This window comes from Stegodyphus dumicola, chromosome 4 (genome assembly GCF_044657685.1).
Source record: "Stegodyphus dumicola isolate Sdum_Otavi_A_Nest chromosome 4, ASM4465768v1".
In the NCBI taxonomy this organism is placed as follows: domain Eukaryota; kingdom Metazoa; phylum Arthropoda; class Arachnida; order Araneae; family Eresidae; genus Stegodyphus; species Stegodyphus dumicola.
The window spans coordinates 225,290,027-225,312,058 of NC_140771.1; the positions used below are offsets into that span (position 1 = coordinate 225,290,027).

Here is a 22,032-nt window from a genome sequence, read left to right on the forward strand (position 1 = left end):
TTGTAAGACCTAATTTTAACACGCAGATCTAAAATCATCTTCAGCGAGTAATTGTTTCTACCTGCACCAGTTCATTTTTCCTGGAAATGAAAAATTCAGGATGCTTCGTCATGCTGTCTTGAATTTTGTCAATTGAGTAACTTTTACCACAGGAAAACCTTTTGCAAGACATTCCATCTCAGTTTTCTTGGAATTAGAATCAGGAGGTAAACCACGGATTGACCGCTCTTCTCCTAAAAGTACCGTAATGAATGTCTTTCTTGAGAAATAGACCAAATGCTGCATTACGATTTCGACTGGAATCAAAGAAAAGAGTAATTTTATCTCAAAAAAGGGTTTCGGTGCATCTGCATCCTTGTATTCGATGCTCAGAGAAAAGCCTTTGCAACTCTTTTCAAGTGACCTGCGGGTCTCGAACAGATGAGTAATCTTTCTTTTCGCAGAGTTGGCGTATTGTCAGAGATAATGTCAATCTTTCACCATCGGTGTTTTCTTTTTCATCTTGGCATTCCATTTTTATAATCATCAGAAGTGTCAACTTCTAAAGATTCAAACTAATTATTTGTTGAAGACTCATGTACAGTAGCTTGGGCTGATGTGTTCTTGGCAAATTTGGTGGGTATAATCCAATCTTTGTCCAAGGTTGGTTGTTGAGTAGTAGTTCCGAGTCATTTTCGCTAGTGATAGCCAATTTAGTCGACTTCTTAAATGTTTATTTTTCTTCACGGATTGGGAAGGAAAAACTGCCGGTGACGTCTTCTTGAAAATATTTGATCTGTTAGGATCTGTAAGTTCGTTTGGATCAATTAAGTTTTCAGTAGCCATAAGCTCGAGGTCCATTTGCAGCTTTTGCAGTTTGGCGGCGACCTGGTTTTCAGTACGCTTCGTTATGTAAGTCCTCAGTATCCTTAAAGTTTTGGCATCCTCTTCAGGCGTTGAACAATGAATATATATAAGCCAAGTACAATATTTGCTTTTTGAATTTTATTAATTATGTCACCATAGGGTTGCCAACTTCAAGGAATTTATTTTATGTGGTTTCTTTCTTATTATATGATATAGCTTTATAGTAACAATTAATCATAAGCTATTATTGTAATTAATAGGATCTTGATTGTGACTATCAATTGTCAGTGCACATTCAGCTATCGACTTCTTGATCACCATTGACTTCCTTCAGTCGCTCTGACAATAGGATCAATTTTGATTTTCGTTCTCAAATATTCTCTTTAAGCCTTCTAAGTGCGCGTTAATGCAACCAAATTTTACAGTTATAAATGTTTTTAAATTAATACATTTTTGTTCATCTTTATAGTTTTCATTTTATATTTAAAATGAATGTATTTCAAACACTGAAGAGTAACGTAAATTTCAACAAAATGATGCTTTTGGACCGATCGCCACAGTTAAAATATTTATTAAACATAAGGGCTAATTCGATGCACATTACGCCAATGAGTCTAATGCGACTCTAAGAGGTCTGATGGTCCACTAGTGGCAAAGTGGATAAGGCAGCTGAACAAGATAATTCTAATCCCTGCGAATGGTCCGACTGCAAAGATGTTCCTCATATATTTCCTCCTGATTTTCCTCATATGTAATATATATAAGAAGCAGGTTTCCTTTGAAAGTCCTCCGCGAAAACTTCTATTCCCTTACGCAGATAACGCTTCATCCTTTACCAAATAAACTGTTTTGCGGTTCTCCAATATGTTTGTTGCTTGTCTCCAATACGATAAAGCATATAGGGATTTTCTATGAAAAAAGAGGAATACTTTCGTGGAGAATTTTCTGAGAAAAACTGGCTCATATTAACATCATATTAGCAGAAAACCACGACAGCCCCAATGTTGCCAGGGAGTTCGCGAGGATTCGAACTACCAGCATTCAGCAGTACCATTTGGCTACTGAGGAACGAATTCTAATATGAAAATATTCCCTATCCACGTCCAGTGGATCTGCTATACCTTAATGCGCGACTATCAATGAAAAGGGACCTGCGCTCTCACGCAATATTATAATTTTTCAGCTACGTATTGTACTCTTCGTTTTAGCTTTCTAAATGAAAGGATGAATAAAACTGAAATTTATGTAGTTCAATTACAGATTTTATTAACCTAAATCCTCTGATCATAAAGTAATACAGTGTGTTGCGTGGTAAAATTTATGTCAGGTGCAATTTTAGCAATTTAAAACACACATTTTAATTATTAAAAAAGGATTACAAGATACATTACCGTCGGGGGCGTAGCTAGAGGGGGGCAAGGGGGGCATCTGTCCCTGGGCGCAGAATCCAAGAGGCGCCAAACTGATGTTACGACATTTTAGAATTAAATGTTTTCTATCCTTGGCAAGCAGTAGGGGGCGCGAAATCTTCAGTTGTCCCTGGGCGCTGAAAACCTTAGCTACGACTCTGATTACCGTTCTTCTTCCCATTTGTTGACCGCACCAATGGCTAAGTGGTTAAGATACTGGCAGTTTGACCTAGGTTTGAGCACAGGTGAACAGGTTGGCTGCATAGCTGGTTTTCTCCATATTCAACGTTAATATGAGCCAGTTTTGTTTAGGAAGTACTCCAAGATGGCATCTCTCCTCTTAGGCAGATAGCCTTCGTCGTGTGTTTTCCTATATTCAAGTTACCTCACATATCTCCTTAGCGACCTGTTTCCACTTAACCTCAGGCCCACCAGCGGCCGAGCGGTAAAGTCGCTGCACACTGGTAGTTCGGTCCGAGATTCGAATCCCGCGAACGGGTTGGCTGCATAGGTGTTTTCGTGGTTTTCCCTATGTGTAACGTGGATACGAGCCAGTTTCCCTTAGAAAGTCCTCCACGAAGGCATCCCTCCCCTTAGGCAGATAGCCCTAGTGTGCTTTGCCATAATTAAATAAACCAAACCAAACCACTTAATCTCAGAGGATTGCACAAATTCGGTGTTGCGCAGCGGCCATGATCGTGATCGCTCAATAACAAATAGTATTCAAAAACAGGCAAGGCCCACCAGCAGCCGAGCGGTAAAGTCGCTGAACACTGGTAGTTCGGTCCGAGGTTCGAATCCTGCAAACGGGCTGGCTGCATGGGCGTTTTCGTGGTTTTCCCCATGTGTAACGTGTATACGAGCCAATTTCCCTTAGAAAGTCCTCCACGAAGGCATCCCTCCCCTTAGGCAGATAGCCCTCGAGCCTTTGCCATAATCACACACACACACAAAAACAGACAACACGTTATCAAGAAAGAACTATTCCACAATGCCTTTGATTAGCGTTATAAAAAAATCATAAATAATTTTACAAGATTTAAATATCATTATCTAACTACGAAGCGACCGAATTTGGAGTGTACCTGGTACTTCATTTTATCGTGTTGCGCCAAGAAGTAATGATTGCACAAAACGCCAAGAGCAAATGGAAATGAAAGTTTAATCTTAAAAATAAAGCTTGTGCAGTGAAAAAATACTTTGATATTTTATTTCAAAATAAAGTATACAAAATAATTTTTAAATGCTTCTTCTTTTTGATAAGAGTAGTCTCTCATTAATTTTAGAATTGAAGGGCTGGCAAGAGTTTGCCTGTACAAGTTCCAAAACCAACTCTGTATCCATCACCTTGGCAATATCCTATGGGGGTGGAGAAGCATTAAAACAGTTTTGATAAGAGAAAAGAAAAACACACCAGAATAGTATTTAAGTTTCAGATTCTCTTGTTATTAAATCCTTTGAAAAGAAATATGTGCAGCATATATTTTCATACTTCAGAAATTTTTACGTCATCTGTAGATCTTTCAACATGACAAAAAATTTAAATAATAACAGGAAAATTTTTGAAAGAAATAAAAACTTTTAATTAAAAAATATACATGATAGTACTAACTACATAAAATAATTAAATTCAGATTTAAATTACTTATTTTATTAGATGGAAGAATTAAGCATTAAAATATAGTAAAATATATAAAAGTTATGCATTTTTATGAATGGCTAAAAATTTTCCATGCATCCTAGTTTCTAATCACTGTGCTTGTACTTTTGGGTCTACAGAATAAAATGAGAAAGATAAGTATGTACATTTTCAATTCTCAAGAATCTTTGTTTAAGTTATATTTGTAATATCGTTTCTGCTTTATTTAAAGTAAAAGATGTATAAAGTATTTAATATTTTACATTTGCATAGTTATTTAGTAATGAGAGAAAAAGAATTACATAACATGATTTCTTCACAGAAAGCTGCTAGCCTTAACTTTGATAGATACAGAAGTATCCAGTTTCTGAGTTGCTTATTTTTTTGAATTTTTGATGATCATCTGCATAATTGAATAAATCAAGTAAAGATGATATTTGTTCTCTGAGAAATTGCTACATTGAATTTTTTACTATGCAAATAGATCTATTTCTGATGTGATATAAACAAATCATAGAGGTATGCAAAATTTAATAAAAATAAAATGTATAGAGGTATCAAGTATTCATGAAAATATTGATATGAGCTCAGAATAAGTCTATAATGTTTTTCAAATGTTTATTAACTAAACATGCACAAAAACATACTGCCATGCTTGTCTTGAATTGCTGTGCATGGCATTATGACAAAACAAGGCCAGTAAAGATTTTAAGGTCACACCAGGCAAAATAATTTAGGAGTTGCAAAACTTTTAGAATTTAGACAAGCACCAAACAGCAAAATTTAAAGCTGGCAAAATTGTTAGAATTTAGGGAAGATTCTGGGCTACTTTCTGTTAGGAGGGGTTGACTGGGCAACAGAATTTAGGATCTACAGATATTGCATACTGGGTGGCAAAATGCTTAGCACTATCCCTGCAGCACAGCTGAGCCATTGTAAACTTTGCCACCTTTTATTATATAAATGTACAGAGACTCATACTTAATTTCGAAGGGGCCAGTAATTTCAATTTTTGGTTGCAAAAATTTCAAATACAAAATATATTCTCTTATTCAATATTCAAAGTTTCTATACTCATTGCACAATAATTAAAGCTAATTGGTAAGAAAAGGTCCAGCTTTGGCTTTCTAATGAATTTTTAATGTTCTAAATTCCTCATAATCAGAAAATATTGAAATCTGGATCACAATCATCACACAACCTTATCATTATTATTATTTTATTTTTAGTAAATGTTATTTGATTAAAAATAAGATTTATAATCAGAAACTCCAAACGCATAGGAATTATGATTGAAATCTGAGAATAGTTTTATTAAATTATTATTATTATTATTATTTGGTATCTATGACTTTTCCTCTATTTCTAATTTTTAATTAAAATCTCAAGATACAGCTCATAACTCATCTTTCATTTGATAATATTAAAGGCATATTATAGCTTAGACAACCATAAAAGTGAAAAACTTGTATTCTATAAATTCTTTTGATCACTAAATCAATTTTTTAAAATAATTCCTCCTCCTAACAAAGTATATTACAGAACAATCAGCTCTACAAAACTCCTGAATCTGTATACTTTTTATCATTGACATCTGTATGGTTATACAATATTCAGTTTCAAACACAGCTACTGAAGCATGATGTGTCACTATAATTCATCAAAACGTTAATATTAATGCATATTAATGCAACTAGAACAACTATCATTGTTTCTACGATTAATTAACTTTACAGGTACTTTAAGCACTTTATGAAATTTTCTGCAGTTCAGGTTCTCTGAATACTAAATCCAGATTCTTCTCAAATTTCATAAATGACCTTTTTAATTTCAATTTAAATAATTAAATCAACTTAGCAAGATTTAAAACAGTATTAATGAATTAAATGCAAAAAATATGGAATAATGAATGATGCGTATATATATATATATATATATATCAGTACGAGTACTGATATTTTTATGTTATAATACCAAACAAATTTACAAAAATAACCTTTAAAATGTGCAAAAGATTAAACAGTGAAGGTCATATCAATGGTAAAAATAGTAAATTATTTTCTTAAAAAAAGCAAAAATAACACAATTAAAACAGCAGAGTTTTTGTTACCTGTTAGGGTAACTTCATCTCCATCCTGCAAAAATTTTCTAATCTGCCCATCTAGTAAAGTAATAGGTTTTGTTCCTTTCCATGAAAGTTCTAACATAGACCCATAAGAATCTGGAGACTAAAAAAAGAATCATAAACGTTACTAACGTGTATGCTAAATATAAATCTTGATTTTTAAATAATTTATATGTCTCATAATTGCTAAAAAAGAAAAAAAAAAGACTCTAAAAACAACCGGAATAAAGTAAATTGCAAAGCAGCAAATTCGCTCTACCTGTTTAGTGAAATGTATAAAATTTTGTTATGTACTTTTTCAAAATAGCTATTAATTACATCTTACCTTGCCACTAATTGTTCCTGATGCTAATAGATCTCCAACATTCATGTTGCAGCCAGTGACAGTGTGATGTACTAGTTGTTGCTTCATACTCCAGTACATATTCTAAGAAATTTTTAACAAAAAATAAGTTTATGAATAATACATATGAATAATAAATTTATACAAACCTATGTCAATTTATAAAACCATATATATTACAGAATTACTGAAAACTATATACTATATTATAGAATATTAAGTTAGAATATTTTAGGGCTGTGAAAGAAAATAATATTAAAATAATACTATGGAAATGGAATAAAAATGCTAGCTAAGAAACTAATTTCAAGAACAACCATAAAAATTTTGAAGTTTTTATGTATTTTTTAAAAACAATTACTGATTTTTACCAACCTTAAAATTAGATCTTGAAATAACAGAAGTTTCTTTAGAATTTTCAGCTGAAAATAAATAAATAAAAGTATCAGTTAATTGAAATATCAATAAAAATGTAATCAATAAAGAAAAATATACAGATTTTATAATTTCAAACGGAATGATGAGAAGATGACTGTAAGAAATAGCAAAATACACTTTTCTTAAAATTAGCCTAAAGTAAAACTAAGTACCAAATCAGAAAGTTTCCATGTTTCTAAACAAATAAATTATAAAACATTTCTATTTCATTCAAAAAAAAAAAAAAAAAAAAAAAAGTAATCTTTTTAGCTTCATAATAATTTTAAATAAACACATCAGTTAAAAATAATTTAATAGCATAAATACTAGCTGAGGGTAAAATTAAAATAATAATAATCATACATAAAATGTTTTTTTTTTTAAATTTGCTGCCTGTAACCAATGCCATTCCCCTTTCCATCCTTAAAATTTTCAAGATTTCCAACGTAAAACAACTGTAATAACTGTAATTAAAAATTTATACATAATATAGCATATTTACTTGCTTTACTTGCATATTTCTCGCTTTCATCTACTCCTAGTATTTTTAGCATATTATTCAGAAACATTTGATTAATTTGCATAATATACAATTTAATCCTCGAATTTTGGAAACCAATTCTTTCACAAGAATTACTACTTCCTGGAAGTTCTCACACCACTAATTTTTTGTACATGCCTCTAGTTTATCCCTTTAAAATCCTAGCCAAGGTTACTCATCTCAGCCCCTATGAAGATAAATTGAAGAGATTATAAAGACAATTTCTCCATGGAATAAGATGCTTAGGTGGTAGATTAATATGTCTGTCTTTAGAGCCTTAGGAGCACACATTTCTTTTCACAAAATTACGTCACTGCCTGTCTTCCTGGAATCCATTTTTAGCCACTCCTTAAAAAAGGATATACATAGCACTGATAAACTGCCCAATCTTCTTCATTAATTTCTTTTAAAATTCATTATTGTATGCCTTTACGGTACTGAGTATCAGATTTATATAATGTAGCTTAACAAGACATTTTGCTTTTATTCGAATGCCAAGACAACAATGCACCAATACAAAAATAGTAATAATGATAGCATTGAAGTTACTAATCAACAGTAATGTTTGAAGTCAATAACCAAAAGTAATGCTAATGCATCTATCTAGTTGTAACGAAAGTTTTCCGCCAAAAAACGTTCATAATAAAGTTAGGTGAGGGGGAACGTTCCTAACCATGACCCTAATCTATAATTTTATGCTAACTTGTTGATACACTGCTGGCCATTAAAATTGCAACACTATGAAGGAAAGCAAATACAAAAAAGATATTTATTGTACGTAAACAGTATGGCATGAAGATAAAATGATTAAATTTGTAAGCAGCTTGGAGGTTTTCAGGGGCGCGAAATTAGTAGAAACAGCTGCCAGCCTTGGTATCTAAAACGGCCCTTACCTAATTAGGCATGGAGTCGAACTGGGCTTGAATGACAGAATCGGGCACACATTCCATGCTGCATCAAATCTATGCTACATTTCATCAACCGTATTTAGCTGGAGAGGGCTGGCGGGCCAGTCTCTCAGCAATGCATGACCAGATATTGTCAATGGGTGACAGATCTGGAGACCATGTAGGCAAGGGCAGCAATCGAATACTAGAGCACAACCACTGGACGTAAGACGTCAGGAATGTACCGATCTGCATTCAAATTACCGTTTAACCCATTTAATTACTAGGTCCTGATATTCATTCATAAGATTATCAATTGTTACACCTGCATAGCGCCCTAATAATATATATAAATAGTCGAAAGAGTTCGGTCACAATGGCTTCGGAAAGTTTTGGGGATCGAGAAGTGATATGTCTTAATACAACTTCTTATGCCCTTTAAACCTACGTCCCATCGATGAAAGGGTTAGTATCCATTATGAAGTTAAAGGCAGTAACTTCGAATTGTTTGATAGGGCAATTGAAATTATAGTCGGACGATTCTTCGTCGTTCATTTGTTTCATTTTTCGGCATCTTCTAGCAGGTAGTTCTGTAAGGATCTTAAGTTTTACTAACGTTTATTTTATTTTAAATCTTTACTATCACTTCTTATTTTCTACTTCCGGCCAGAATTAAAAGCTTTAACTTATTTATGCAAATTTGTCTTGCGAACGCCAAGTACTTAAGTTGTGGCTTTTTGCCAAGCAAGAGAGAGGAAGGAGTGGTTAGGAGCAGGCCGCTTGCCATAGCAGTTTTACTCGGTTGCTGGTTGCCTTCAAGGCCAGAGGTTTAATCCTCGTGATAATTTTAAACGTATCGTAGTGTTAACAGTTCTCTGTACTACATACGGCCTTTCTGTTAATATACGGCCAATCTTCAAGTAGGCACTTGTTTATTAATCCAAAGTTAGTTTAGTGAGAGTTTAGTTAATATTTTCATATTCTTACGTTCAGACCACAAGTGGTTGGTCTCTGTATTCCGAAGTCCGGAAATCATTGTAAAGAGAGAAAAATAAAGGGTTTCGTATACCCTTCCTGTGTATCTTGTCTACTCCCCACATTTATTGAACATAGCTTTAGTAAGCTCCCTGTTCCGAGTCAGGTCATTTAATGTTCCCAAAGCAAGTAAGGAGGAACACTGAACCTGATAGTTCTTGTATATTTATATCACAACCCAGCTGTTGTAGTTTATTATTGCATCCGTTGCAAACGATTTTGATGCATTAAATATTAAGTCAAAGTTTCCTAGAAGTAGCTTGTAAAGAGCTTGTAGCCTCCCTAACCATATTATATGCTTGGATTTAATGTAATCCTTTCGTCTTCAAATATTTCGTTACCGGCTTAGTATATTGAAATATTATCAAATATACGTGAGCAGACAAAATTTTTCTAAAAGTTGATATTTTATCCGGAATAGATTTTGCCATTTGTCGTATCTGTACATTTTGTATATCATTCGAAGATATACTTTTGAGTGAAAGTATTAATTCTACGCACGTTCCCTTACACGCAGGGCTGTCTCGTCGAGTCATCTGTGTTGATTCGATCGAGTTTCTTGATCGACCCGAAATCGCTCCGGCCCAACGACCCTATCCGCCACTAGACCCCTTAATGATTACGATAGTTTTTTAGAAATTTCACAACAGAGTGTAAAAGTAAGTCTCTTTCAAATGCCAAAAATCGTTTGACAAAATATGATTAAACACGCCTCTTTGCGCAGACGATATTTGCGGTGGCGGGAAACTTTCGTTAAAAACCCGATATTTAAATCACATTTGCTAATCACATACACTCTTCTTTTATCATTTCCTCAGAAGTAGTATTCTGTAGGTAATTTGACCCTCAACTTCAAAAGTATAAAATAAATGACAATAAATATAAATGTGTAAATTTATATTTATATGACAATAAATATAAATGTGGAAAATATAAATGTGTAAATATGGTATGAGAACCTTAGTCTGCCTCCTTATTCTCTTCTTTTTTTTCTTAAAAAAGAAAATTGCAAAATGATAAACTGAAATAGTTTTAGTGTTTTACTCACGTCGCAATAATACTTCCAGATGAATGTCAAAGTTATATGCATCTGAGTGTTGAAGATAAGGAAATGGAGCAGGATCTTGATGCACATTCTCACATATGAACGGCTGCAATGCTTCCATCGGAACAATCCAAGGACTAATTGTTGTTCCTAAATTTTTTGATAAAAATGGTCCTAAAGGCACATATTCCCATCTTTGTATATCACGAGCTAGAAAATACAAATACATTTACAAAATACGAAAACAAAAGTATAAAAATAGGTCTGTATGGTATTTAATGATTCTATAATCAAATAAAACTAGTAAAATTGGTAATAACACATGCACACACACACATATATATACACTCATGTCTATAAATTAAGGATAATGCAAAATCAGGCAAAGGAAGAGTTAGAAGCAAAACAAATTTGACTTATTTGTAAAGCTTATTTATTAAACAAAAGGTAAAGAGCAAAAAAAGATGCTATATGTTTGATATTATTAAAAAAATTAGCGATTTTTTCTCTCTGGAGAAAATTACAAAAAACCAATATTACATGGTTGGTATGAATGTTAATACATTGCATGTCTCCCAGACGATGCAATACAGTCCGTACAACGCCTAGGCATGTTGAGTATCAAATTATCGATCTGATCTTGGGGGATATTACACCACTCAAAACGCAATGATCTCCGAAGTTCCGATAGACATGTAGGAGGAGATTGACGGGCTGCAACTCGTCGGCCAAGCATGTCTCACACGTGCTCTACAAGATTTAAGTCCGGTGAGAATGCTGGCTAGTCCATACGGGTGATATCCTCCGATTGAAGGCATTCGCTTACGATGTTTGCACGGTGAGGACGGGCGTTGTCATCCATAAACACAAATTGTGCGCCCATGGCGCCCCGAAACAAACGTACATGTTGTTCCAGAATGACGTCCCGATAGATTTGGCTTGTCATGGTTCCAATTTGAACATGCAGGTCAGTTCTGGAACCCAGAATAATTCCGCCCCAAACGAGCACTCCTGCACCACCGTAACGGTGTCTTTCAATGATGTTTTCTTGGTGGTAACGGGTACCAGGAGCTCTCCATATGAAAGTCCGACGAGAATCAGACTGAAAGCTAAACCTGGACTCGTCTGAAAACATCACACAAGCCCACTGTTGCGATGTCCACAATGCATGCTGTCTACTCTGGGCTAACCGCAGGCGACAGTGAGTTGCAGTAAGTGGAACGCATCTGACAGGTCTACGAGCATATACACCAATCTACCCTAAGCGTCTGTACACGGTCTCCCTTGAAATTGTCGTACCAGTGGCTGAAGAGAGCTGACGAGACAGGTCTGAGTCTGTGCTCCGCCTGTTTCTTTTGGCAGTAACTTCCAAATACCGGTCCTCATTCGGTGTTGTAACTCTGGGGCGACCTGTGCTGTAACGTCGACTCACATTACCATCATCTTGGAGTCGTTGCCAAAGCCTGGAGATGACACTCTGGGCAATTCCAAGTTTGTCTGATACTTCCAGTTTGGTACGCCCACATTCCAGACGGCCGATAATTCTACCACGTAAAAAATCATCCAAATGCGTCCTTTCTATTATAACTATTCGGTTATTGCACTGAAATGTTTATAAAGCGCCTGCGAACAATTTTACTTCTTTGCCTGTATTCCTTATATATCACTCTCTTACACTCTCGTTATTGTACGTACCATCGGTGTCATCTGATTACTTCCTGAAATTTGCATATTTATTCTTGAAAATCTGTGTAGTGATTTTACAGGTGATATATTTATTTTAGAGTTCGATTTCCGCGTGAATCCAAATTATGCTTAATTTATGGACATGAGTGTATATAAAATAAATAAATAAACACATGAATAAAAAGAAAATCTGAAAGGTTTCAGATTTTAAATTATGTCCAAAGGACCGGTTTTTTTTTAACATTTTGTGTGTTACCTTTCTTTATTAAATATCGTGTTCTTCGCATTTAAACCATAAAATTCAGTTCAAGAGCCATATCGCAAAATAATTTTAAAGTGAGCATACATTTAGAATTTCCGATATACAGTCTCTCCTGCTGGAGATAAAAATGTTTTTTTCCGTACAACGTTGCCATTGTTCGTTTTGAAATCCTTGAGTTTGTTAGTCAAAAATTTGTTAAAGTTTCACAAAATATGAAATTAATAATAAAACAAATTCCAAATTTGGGCTTCCAGATGCCCATATTCGTAGGAGGATTACGTCATTCAAGATTGGGTGGCTCTATAGGTATCGTTGTTTTATCACAATGAGAGAAACATACATACATTTATGCAGATTCTTCATTATTTAATTTCTTCAAATATAATACAGGGCGATAATATCTGGTGGCAACAGTTTGAAAAGTAATACAGCCTTTTAGAGTTTTCAACGCAAAATCGCAAAACGAAAACAATAGTCCTTCAGGGATAAAGCCCCTTTGGACTAAAACAAATGAGGCCAACAGTAAAAAAGAACTTTTAGCCCAAATCTTAAAACTACGAAGATATGTTAATTTAATTTCCATATTACTATCAATACATAACGAATAATAAAAAATAACTTTTTTAACAAAGAAAAAATTTGACTAAAATTTATAATTTTGCTCATTTTAATAATAATCTGTTTTCTACTGTTTATTAATTAATAAATAATTATAATAAACTTATTTATCTCATCTCCCACATTCTTAGGGACATACGCCTAATAAGTAATTACAGTACAAAGTCCGAAATCTGGACGTCCAGTATGCGGAATGATTTACAATCAGGACTTCTGAATCGCCAATCTTTTTTAGAAGCTTTTTTCTATGCCCTAGGCTTGAAAATTTGAGACCTTTTTCATAATAAAAACATGTGGTCAGACTCGTTTCTTAATTTCACTTCGACACTGATGACAACCTGGTGAATCATTATTATTATTTTTTGTTTTCATTACAGCCTGAATTATCAGCACACTTAAGAAATGACAGCTATGTCCAAACAATTTTGTTTTTAAAATATTAGTATTTGAAAACCAAAGAGCATAGTAAATGTTTACATTCACATTACGCTTGGCAATGATTACAGACCTTAACTAACTACATTTCGAAGTACTGAGTGTGTTGACAAGGAGAAACTTAATAGAAATTCCTTTCTATGTGCAGAAAATAGATTTTGTAAATGATACTCATAGGCCAAAAGATTACATTAAGTGCTGTTTATAATTCTGCATAACTGGTTTATTATTCGGATAAGGAGTGGACCATTGCCAAAGCTGGTGCGGCCGTACCAGGCGGCAGAATTTATGGAACGCAAAATTTTTAGAATTTAGAGATTAAGGGAAGGCAAAATCTTTAGAATTTAGGCAAAGCACTGGGACGCAAAATTTTTAGAATTTAGGAAGGCGCTTGGCAGCAAAATTTCGAATCCACAAAGACTGCGCCAGCCATAGATAAGCCTTGAGTATTTCTCTTGCACTGAGCTCGAAGAGACAGGTCGAAAGTTCCATGACATCTCGAACTTTGGTAAGTTATTTTTTGCTTTTTCTTCTCGAATGTGGATCAGCTTACGTTTACGGAACCCAGCGCAAACCAACTAATCATGGAAGACGATCCGCCTCGCGGATTCATTTACCATAAGATTAATCGAATACTTGAACTTAAAGGACACTGGCACATTCGTTACTAGGAACAATCGGTAGAGCTCACGAACGACGAGGAAAGAATTCTTGCATCGCTTATGAAGGAACACTATGATCTCGATATTGCGCTTTTCAAAACCGTTAGGAAGTGATATGCAAGTTAATTCAAGGAAACTAAAAGATCAGGAGAACCCCCACGCTGGATGATTCTAATTGGAATACTGTTAAACGCATAAGACAAAATAGCAGATTCTCTGTTGAATCTCAACAAGTAAGCAACAGCTCCGGATATTGTGCCTTGAATGATACCGTATTTGACGGCATATAAGACGCACCCTTATTTAGAAGGCCACACACAAGGAAAAAAAGTTTCAATAGTCCGCGCGACAGCGCGGTACCACAATAACTTAAAATGTTTCTTTTAGTTCACACGTTTCGTAAAAGCCAAATAAAAAATGATTGAATGCAATTACCAAACATATTTTTATTAAGGAAAATTAACAAACGGCAAGCTATTTGGAACATGATATGTAAATTTCAATAATGAATAAATGAATGAACGGCAAGCAATCAAACATAATATAAAATAAAGCAGAAACAACAAAAAACACAGACTCAAGGAAAACGTTGCCTATCATGAAATTAGACTTTAATCGCTTTCAAAACCATAAAAATCGTTTTCACTATCATCATCATCGAAAATGAGAATATCGTCACCACTACATGGACCTTATAAGAAATAGACTAACCCAATTGCGTTTTCTCCCTTGTCTGGCGCGTTCCGGCTGTCACCTTGATCACATCCGGAGGAGTAGGGACGACTTCCAGAAATTAGCAATGGTTGACTATTGCAGCGCGTACAATTGTCACGAAAAAGCTGGTGGTAGTGCCTCATTTCACAAGTAAGAATTTTTAAATATTTTTATTTTTGACACTGAGATTGCTTTTTAAATACTTAGCATGTTTTTCAAGCATAATTAACGTTCTAAATAATTATAAAGCTATTGCATGCTTTCAGGCTTGTATATATTTTTAGCTTTTCCTCTGATGTAAGCGAATTTGTAACTTCTTCTTTTAGAAAATAATATTTTAAATCTGAACTAACAGAAAAATTCAACCAAGTAATTTCCTCTTACAATTACTAAAACTATAACTAATACTAAATTATAGCTACATACTAAAATGCCTAAAAATGAATTTTTGAAAGTTTTTCTTTAAAATTTATAATTTTTTGCTGCTTTTTTAAATTATAGGTAAATTTTAATTCCTAGCATTATAACTAATGAAAAATAAGAATATTGAAGAACGAAAAGTATACATCTTATATAGCTGGTTTTGTTGTTAAAAGCTTAGCTTATAAAGTAAAATGTAATATCTGTTTCTCAGTTTTAGTTTCAACAGAACCATATGATGGTTTGCTAGGTTTCAAATATTATAAATCTGGATGTAAAGGTTTGACTTCTCCTTCCAGTGACGTCCGAATGATCTGCAAAAATGCAGAAATAATTTTTAGGCAGACTGAAAAGGAGTTTAAATTGAATAAAAAAAATATTATAAATTTCATGACTCTGAAAGTCTTAAAAAGCGTAGGAACACATATATTTCCTTCTCTTCAAGACCATATTTATGATGATGAGCCAGATAAAAACCAGCTGATTAAATTAATTAAAGCAGTGATATTTCAATATTTAAAAATCAGAATGCATCATGCAGTTGCACGTTACAATGAATCTAAACAGAGAGAAAATATTCGAAGCATATTTACTAAATTAATTTTATTTAAGCATCAATAAACCATATTATCTGTTTCTCTTCCTCTCTCTCTCTAAATATATATATATAGGTGTGTGTATTTACATTAATAGATAAATAGGTATAATCTTGTTTTCACAAATATTTGAAATGAAAAGTGAAATAAGCGAATTTTTCAATGCAACAAATATCCTAAATTGTTTACTTTCATACATACGTATTTATGGATGTATAGTCATTCTGCTTAAAGTATTTACAGGTATATAAAATTACAAGGTTACTTTAGGCGCATTAATAAAAATTTAAGATTGGACATATAATATCTTGTATTTTATAGTAATTATTTTTTTTAATTTATTTCTAGTTCCGCATAAGATTTTTTTATTTACTGCGAATTTTTTTTTTAATTTTTCATTACACTCAGAAAAAGTTTATGCTCCGAATTTTATGAGTTATTAATATTGTCATAAATGATCATCTTTTAATACCATAATAATTTTGAAAACAGAAAAATAAATAAAACAATCCTTGGTTTCTATAAACATTTGAAATGATAGATATTTGCTACTACTGCCTGAAAATGTTCATAAAATTAAAAAAAAAATTACCAAATCTTGTTTAATTTTACCTTATTTGTTTCATAGCATCATGTACTATTAATCTTACTTAATTTTACTTTATTTGTAGGCAAAAGTAAATTCATAAATTTTTTGTTTAGAGTTTTTACCGTTTTTCAAAGTAATGATGTTTAGACAAGAATTACGCTTATGCTCAAAATGCAGTAAAAAAAAAAAATACTCAAAATGCACTAAAAAGTCGTTTCATGAGATGTATAAAATCTTATTAGCAAAAACTGTGATTTTTATTATCTCATCATTTATACAACGTATCACATTTAATAATTAAAAAGAGTTATGTGATACAAACGCCATATGTTTCAATGTTACGATAAACTAAATCGTCCCTACTCTCTCTTCCCGACATGTGTGTGACGCACGCCCCGCCCACTGGATTAGTCTATTTCTTATAAGGTCCATGCACCACTACTGTTTCCGTCATCGCTAGTATCATCTTCTTCGAATAATGCGTCGTCTTCTGTTCCGTCAAGAGCATTACTGATTCCGCACTTCTTAAAGTACTTAACAATTTCTTCAGCCTTTACGTCCTCCCAAGATCTTTTTACTCACTCGCAGTCCACCAGGAATGACAGCTATCTGGGTTTTTAATTCTCTCCGCTTTATTCTTTATGGTTTCAGTTCTATGGGCGCTAAACTGTTCCAACATCAAAAGAGAGGGTTTTCTTAAGAGTCCACCAGGTCGCCTCGCCCATACGTTCTGTAACCACAGTTTCATTCCAGCTTCGTCCATCCAGCTTTTCGGATAAAACATGAACAATTACACTCGTTGGAAGTTTTTCTTTCGGATGAGTTTTTCTTTTGAATATGAAAAACGGCGGTAGTTTTGTGCCATCAGCACAACATGTTAGAACTACCGTATATCGGGTTTTTTCATGACCTGCGGTTTTTATGGTTATTGATTTAGACCCTTTAATACTCACAGTCTTGTTGGATGGTACATCAAATGTGAGTGGAATTTCATCCATATTTCCTATTTGACCGAGCTCAAAAGTTTTCTTGCGTGCATTTATAACAAACCTATGAAACGCTAGTATTTTTTCTTCATAAACTGCTGGCATTTTCTGTGCAATAGTTGTTTTTCTGTAAATCATTTAGCCTCATTGATTATCATTTTAGTTGAAACACTTATCCCAGATTTCCTCTTATCTATCACCCACATTTTTACGCCATTTTCAAGTTTAGGCCAAGATGGAGCAGGGCATCGAAGGTTATGTTTTTGTTTTTTAGCAGTTTTCAGTTGATCTTCCTGCAGTCGCCAAGTACGTATCATTTTTTCGGTAGGTGGTGGACCGAAATGCCTCGCTGCTGCTCTGTTTCCATGCGCTTTGGCGTAGTTTAACACTCCTAGTTTATACTGAATTGTATATCTTAATCTCTTGTTTCCTGTAGTCATATTTTCCAGGGTATTTTTTTTAAACAAATAGTTTTAAGCACAGATACCGACATGTGTGTCGGCTGAATCAAAGAAAGTCTATGTAAAGAAGGAAAGGCTCCATAGACGTAATGTGACCGTCGAACCCCTTCGAACTTCGACATCAGATTCGAGCTTTGGCGCTTTTTGGCGACGGATATTTCACGCACGCGCAAAATAATTATGGCAGATGTAGAAAAAGTTGTGTGTGTCTAGACCTTTATCCGAAGCTAAAAATAGCATTCAGTATTGAAAGTTAACCTGTGTCCTTCACGTATAAGACGCAGGTCACTTTTTTTAGACCAAATTTAGGAAAAAAAGTGCGTCTTATATGCCGTCAAGTACGGTAATTAGAATTTAGATGACACAGATATGGACGAAGACGACTTTCACCATATAGCGGATGCTAGCTAAATAATAGCCGCGAATTTGAAAGTGTTTCGATATCGCACATAAAAAGCGAAATTTTCCAGTTAATGGAATTATTAAAGAAATGTGGAAAAGTGGTAATAAATGAAGATTAGAAGTTTTTCATAGCGATGACAATGTTCCAGTCTTCAAACAACCAGCAGCGGACAGCGAAATTTGTAGTATGGTTTTAAATCCAGAAAATGTCGCTACTGATAGTGAAGAAAATCATACAGCTTGCTGAGAACGAAAAAATTTGGATTGACAATTTAGTGGGAATTCTCGACGGGGCAATTGCAGGACTTCAAAAGTGAAACTTTGTAACTGAAGAAGAAATTATATCTAGCTTTTTTTAAAGTTTTAAATATATATATATTGATTCTCTTAATGCCATAAATGCTTTATTATTTCATAAATCACTATTTCATTTTTTAAAATTTTATACTTTCTGCATGTCATTATACTAAATTTAAACTAATGATCTGGAAAAATTCCAAATATCGGAATCGCTGAAGTTGCCGATGAATAAAAATATCAGTCATTTTAGTAAAACAACTCAATGACACAAATTAGAAACTTTACTTACTTACAAAAAATTAACTTCAAAGAAGACACCAAGGAAAAAAAATTGTATCTTCATACATTATATGTATGAAGATTTGATATCAGGGGTTCTCTACCGGTGGTACGCAAGAAGCAAAGTATTTTTAACTATTGAATTCAAAAATTATAACCCGACATCTTAATCGAGTTTTTTCTCTAACACTTGTAAATTTATGCGATCTGAGCTTTGTTCAAGAGTGGTGGTGGTAATAGTACTTTGTGGTGCTGGTACTAAAGGTTTTCAATTTTTGTTTAGATGGTATGCGATAGTCAAAAGGTTAAGAACCGCTGGTATATATCATTAGTTGAGAATAATAAATATAGTTTTAATACCTTGTAGGGTTTATATTTATTTTAACTAACATTTATTTTAAGTTTAAACTATCTTTCCTGTCAATCCTTACTTTCCCCTGGAACTGCCAATGCCAGAATATGTAAATTTGAGTAGAACGCGCAAGCATTCAAATTATCAGCGGAAGTAGTATGATTTAAATAGAAGGAAACAAGTTCGGTGAGAGAGAGTTATTCTTACTTAGCGAGCGCGGAGGTAGTATTAGAGATTTAAAGAACCCCGCGTTGCGGCCTATGTGCTTGGCGGGAAGTAGTTGCAATTGTTCCAGTGAGCTTCAAGTCTGCTGAATTAGCAGCCGTATTGTAAAACGCGGTGAGTTAGTTATTTGAGAGAGCCTCGTAGTTAGAATATTGTCTTTAATTTCTTTTCAGGTTTTTATTTTTATTTTGACTGCCGAGTTGGCACCGTTTGTAAGCGTCAAGAGAACGCAATTGTAAATTAGTACGTTGAATAAAAAGGGACTTAAACCCTTTATAAGACTCTGTGGTTTATACAAGCTTTCACAGTCACCTCTTGGTTGCGTGCTAGTTAGAGGCGCGCAACGTTATAACCTTCTGCATGCATTTTCAAAATTTTTTTGAAAAATTTTCTTGTTAAATTCTACAATCACTTTTTTTAAAAATATTTTAAACTTTTTTTGGAACATATACCCGCTTATTGCGCCACTTATTGGTAAGTAAATTACCTCAGTTAATAGTTTGTTTGAAAAAGAGTTAACACCACCTCAGTTTATCGAGACTGTGATTCGAACAGTAGTTTAAAGATTTTTAAATAGATATGAGTTTGTAATGAAGCGGTTTGTTGCAAAATAATTGAAATAAAATGTTTATGCCTAAAAAGACATTTCTTGTCTGTCAATTTCAAGCGAGTGGTCTCATTTATTTGATTTATTGAGTATCTTTAGTCTAAAGTAACCGACATTTTTGGCGCCCCTGGGTTGGCTTAAATGGAACAACAAAAGGAAGCTAGAAAAGTTTAAGAATTATGGCTCCACCAAATATTGAAGCTCATTACAAGGAACTTTTGAATCCTATTACAGATCCTGAGAAGTCCTTCAGTGTCACCATTGCTGAGCTGCTGCAAGATTAGTTAGCAAATTTGGTTCGAGGAAGAGAGCCCCCCCCCCCCAAATTTTAATTCAGTTGCTTTGCTGCTTCAAGGAAGTTCTTGTATATATAGTAAAAGGATGGAGTACATATTCGACTTGGCAAATCAGTTACATCAGAAATTAACAAAGCAATAAAAGGCTGAGCAACAAAATAGGAAAGAAACTGCCAAAGAAAAAGAAAGACAAAAAGAAAAATTAAGTGATCCGTTTTTGTGTACTGAAATCAAACTTGGCAAGAATTTAAGTTGCTTAAAGAGAAAGAATCCCCCCCCCAAATGCTGTAAATAAACGACCCTGTAAGAAGACACAGCTTATGAAAAGTGTATTTGTACCTGTGTTGCTGTTAGCTTTGGAAGATGATGAAAAAGAGGATGTTATCTTTGATACAAATGAAGAAATTAGAAGATAACATTTCTATGCTATTTTATGCACACAGTTATATGCTTGTCTTGTACATGGAGGACGAAGAATTAAATGCCACAGATATCAAACAGGAACAAGCAAAACGAGAAGAAGCATTACACAACTTACAATCATAGTAGCAAGTGACAGATGTGCTGGAGATTAATATAACACAGGAAATTCTGGCTTTAGCAAAAGAAAGAGAAAATCTGATAAAAAGGAATAAATTCTACAAGAAAAATTATCAGTATTCATTAAGGGATAAGCTGAAAAGGATTATTTTCAGAAAATAGATATACCTTTGGATGCAGACGAAGGAACATTCCATGAAGTTTTGGGTACACAATTTCCATCCATTAATCAACTGAAATAACTTTGAACAGAAATTTCAATTTTCTTTTTAATTCATAAAAATATTTTAATCTGTGCTATGCAATAATTTTTCTGAAAGAAATAATATTTAATCCTTAAAATAAATGTCAGATTATTTATTCTTAAAACTTATAGTAAATTAAATAAGAAATTATACATATGATGACTTTTTTGAACAGGAGATATAGATACCAAATTGAATGAAATGATTATCTTTCATGAGCAGAGTAAAAGTCAGCAAGAAGTTTTAAAAGAACAAATAAATGAAACAGAAGAAATTTTGGAAGAATTAAATGAGAAATTATGTCAGATAAAAGAAACAGTGGCCCTCCAATCCATAAACAGCAAAACTGGAGAATAATTTAGTGAAGAAGAAGTCAAAGAACATTTAAAGAAAGAAGAGGAAATACAGAAAAGTTTGCCAGAATTCCAAACTGAACCATTACAAAAAGACATACTTTAAATGTCCCAACAGAAAAGACGAAAAATTTGGCTGATGCAACTCTTGATTTTGCAAAATATGAACTGATCTAAAGAAACTTAAGATGCAAATATTCTGATAGTACTGTAAAAGTGCAGCTACTCCAAGCTAAATCAAGAATAACTCCTCCTTAAAACAGCTTGATTAGACAAAAAGGTCAAAGAGAATTCAAAGTTAGTCAAATCAAATGGAAGTTCAACCCACCATCTGCCCCATGGTGGGGAGGATTCTGGGAAAGACTAATCGCATATTTAAAGATCTCAGAAAAAATTTAGGACGTTCATCTCTGACTTACAAAGAACTCTTGACTCTTGTCTGTGAATTTAAATCAAGTATGAATAATAGATCTTTGACATATGTATCAAAAGAACCAGAATAAAAAATTTTGACACCATCTTCATTCCTTCAAGATCTTCCTACCAATGATGTATCCCTTAGAAGTTACCGAACATTCGAATAACGTGAACATTAACTTGAAATAGACATTTTATATTTTGAATATTTCATGTATTTTAGAAAGTTTACAATTAATTTTTATATTTTGTTGATTTTTCTTCCAAAGGTTCAAAAACTCAAAGTGGGGAGAATGTTGC

The 22,032-nt window shown here is 33.6% G+C and overlaps 1 protein-coding gene across 1 annotated transcript in view; it reads right to left on the bottom strand.

The window, feature by feature from the left end:
* Positions 1–3,443: 3,443 nt before the first annotated feature.
* The window catches only part of Faa (fumarylacetoacetate hydrolase), a 34,100-nt gene continuing 15,511 nt past the window's right edge, over positions 3,444–22,032 (bottom strand). Inside the window, exons 8-12 of the mRNA XM_035351486.2 lie at positions 10,291–10,497; positions 6,738–6,784; positions 6,345–6,446; positions 6,005–6,122; positions 3,444–3,614 (exon numbers count right to left, since the gene is read on the bottom strand). Coding sequence (XP_035207377.1) covers positions 3,538–3,614; positions 6,005–6,122; positions 6,345–6,446; positions 6,738–6,784; positions 10,291–10,497 — 551 coding nt within the window. The 3' untranslated portion in view covers positions 3,444–3,537. The remainder of the gene's footprint in view (positions 3,615–6,004; positions 6,123–6,344; positions 6,447–6,737; positions 6,785–10,290; positions 10,498–22,032) is intronic.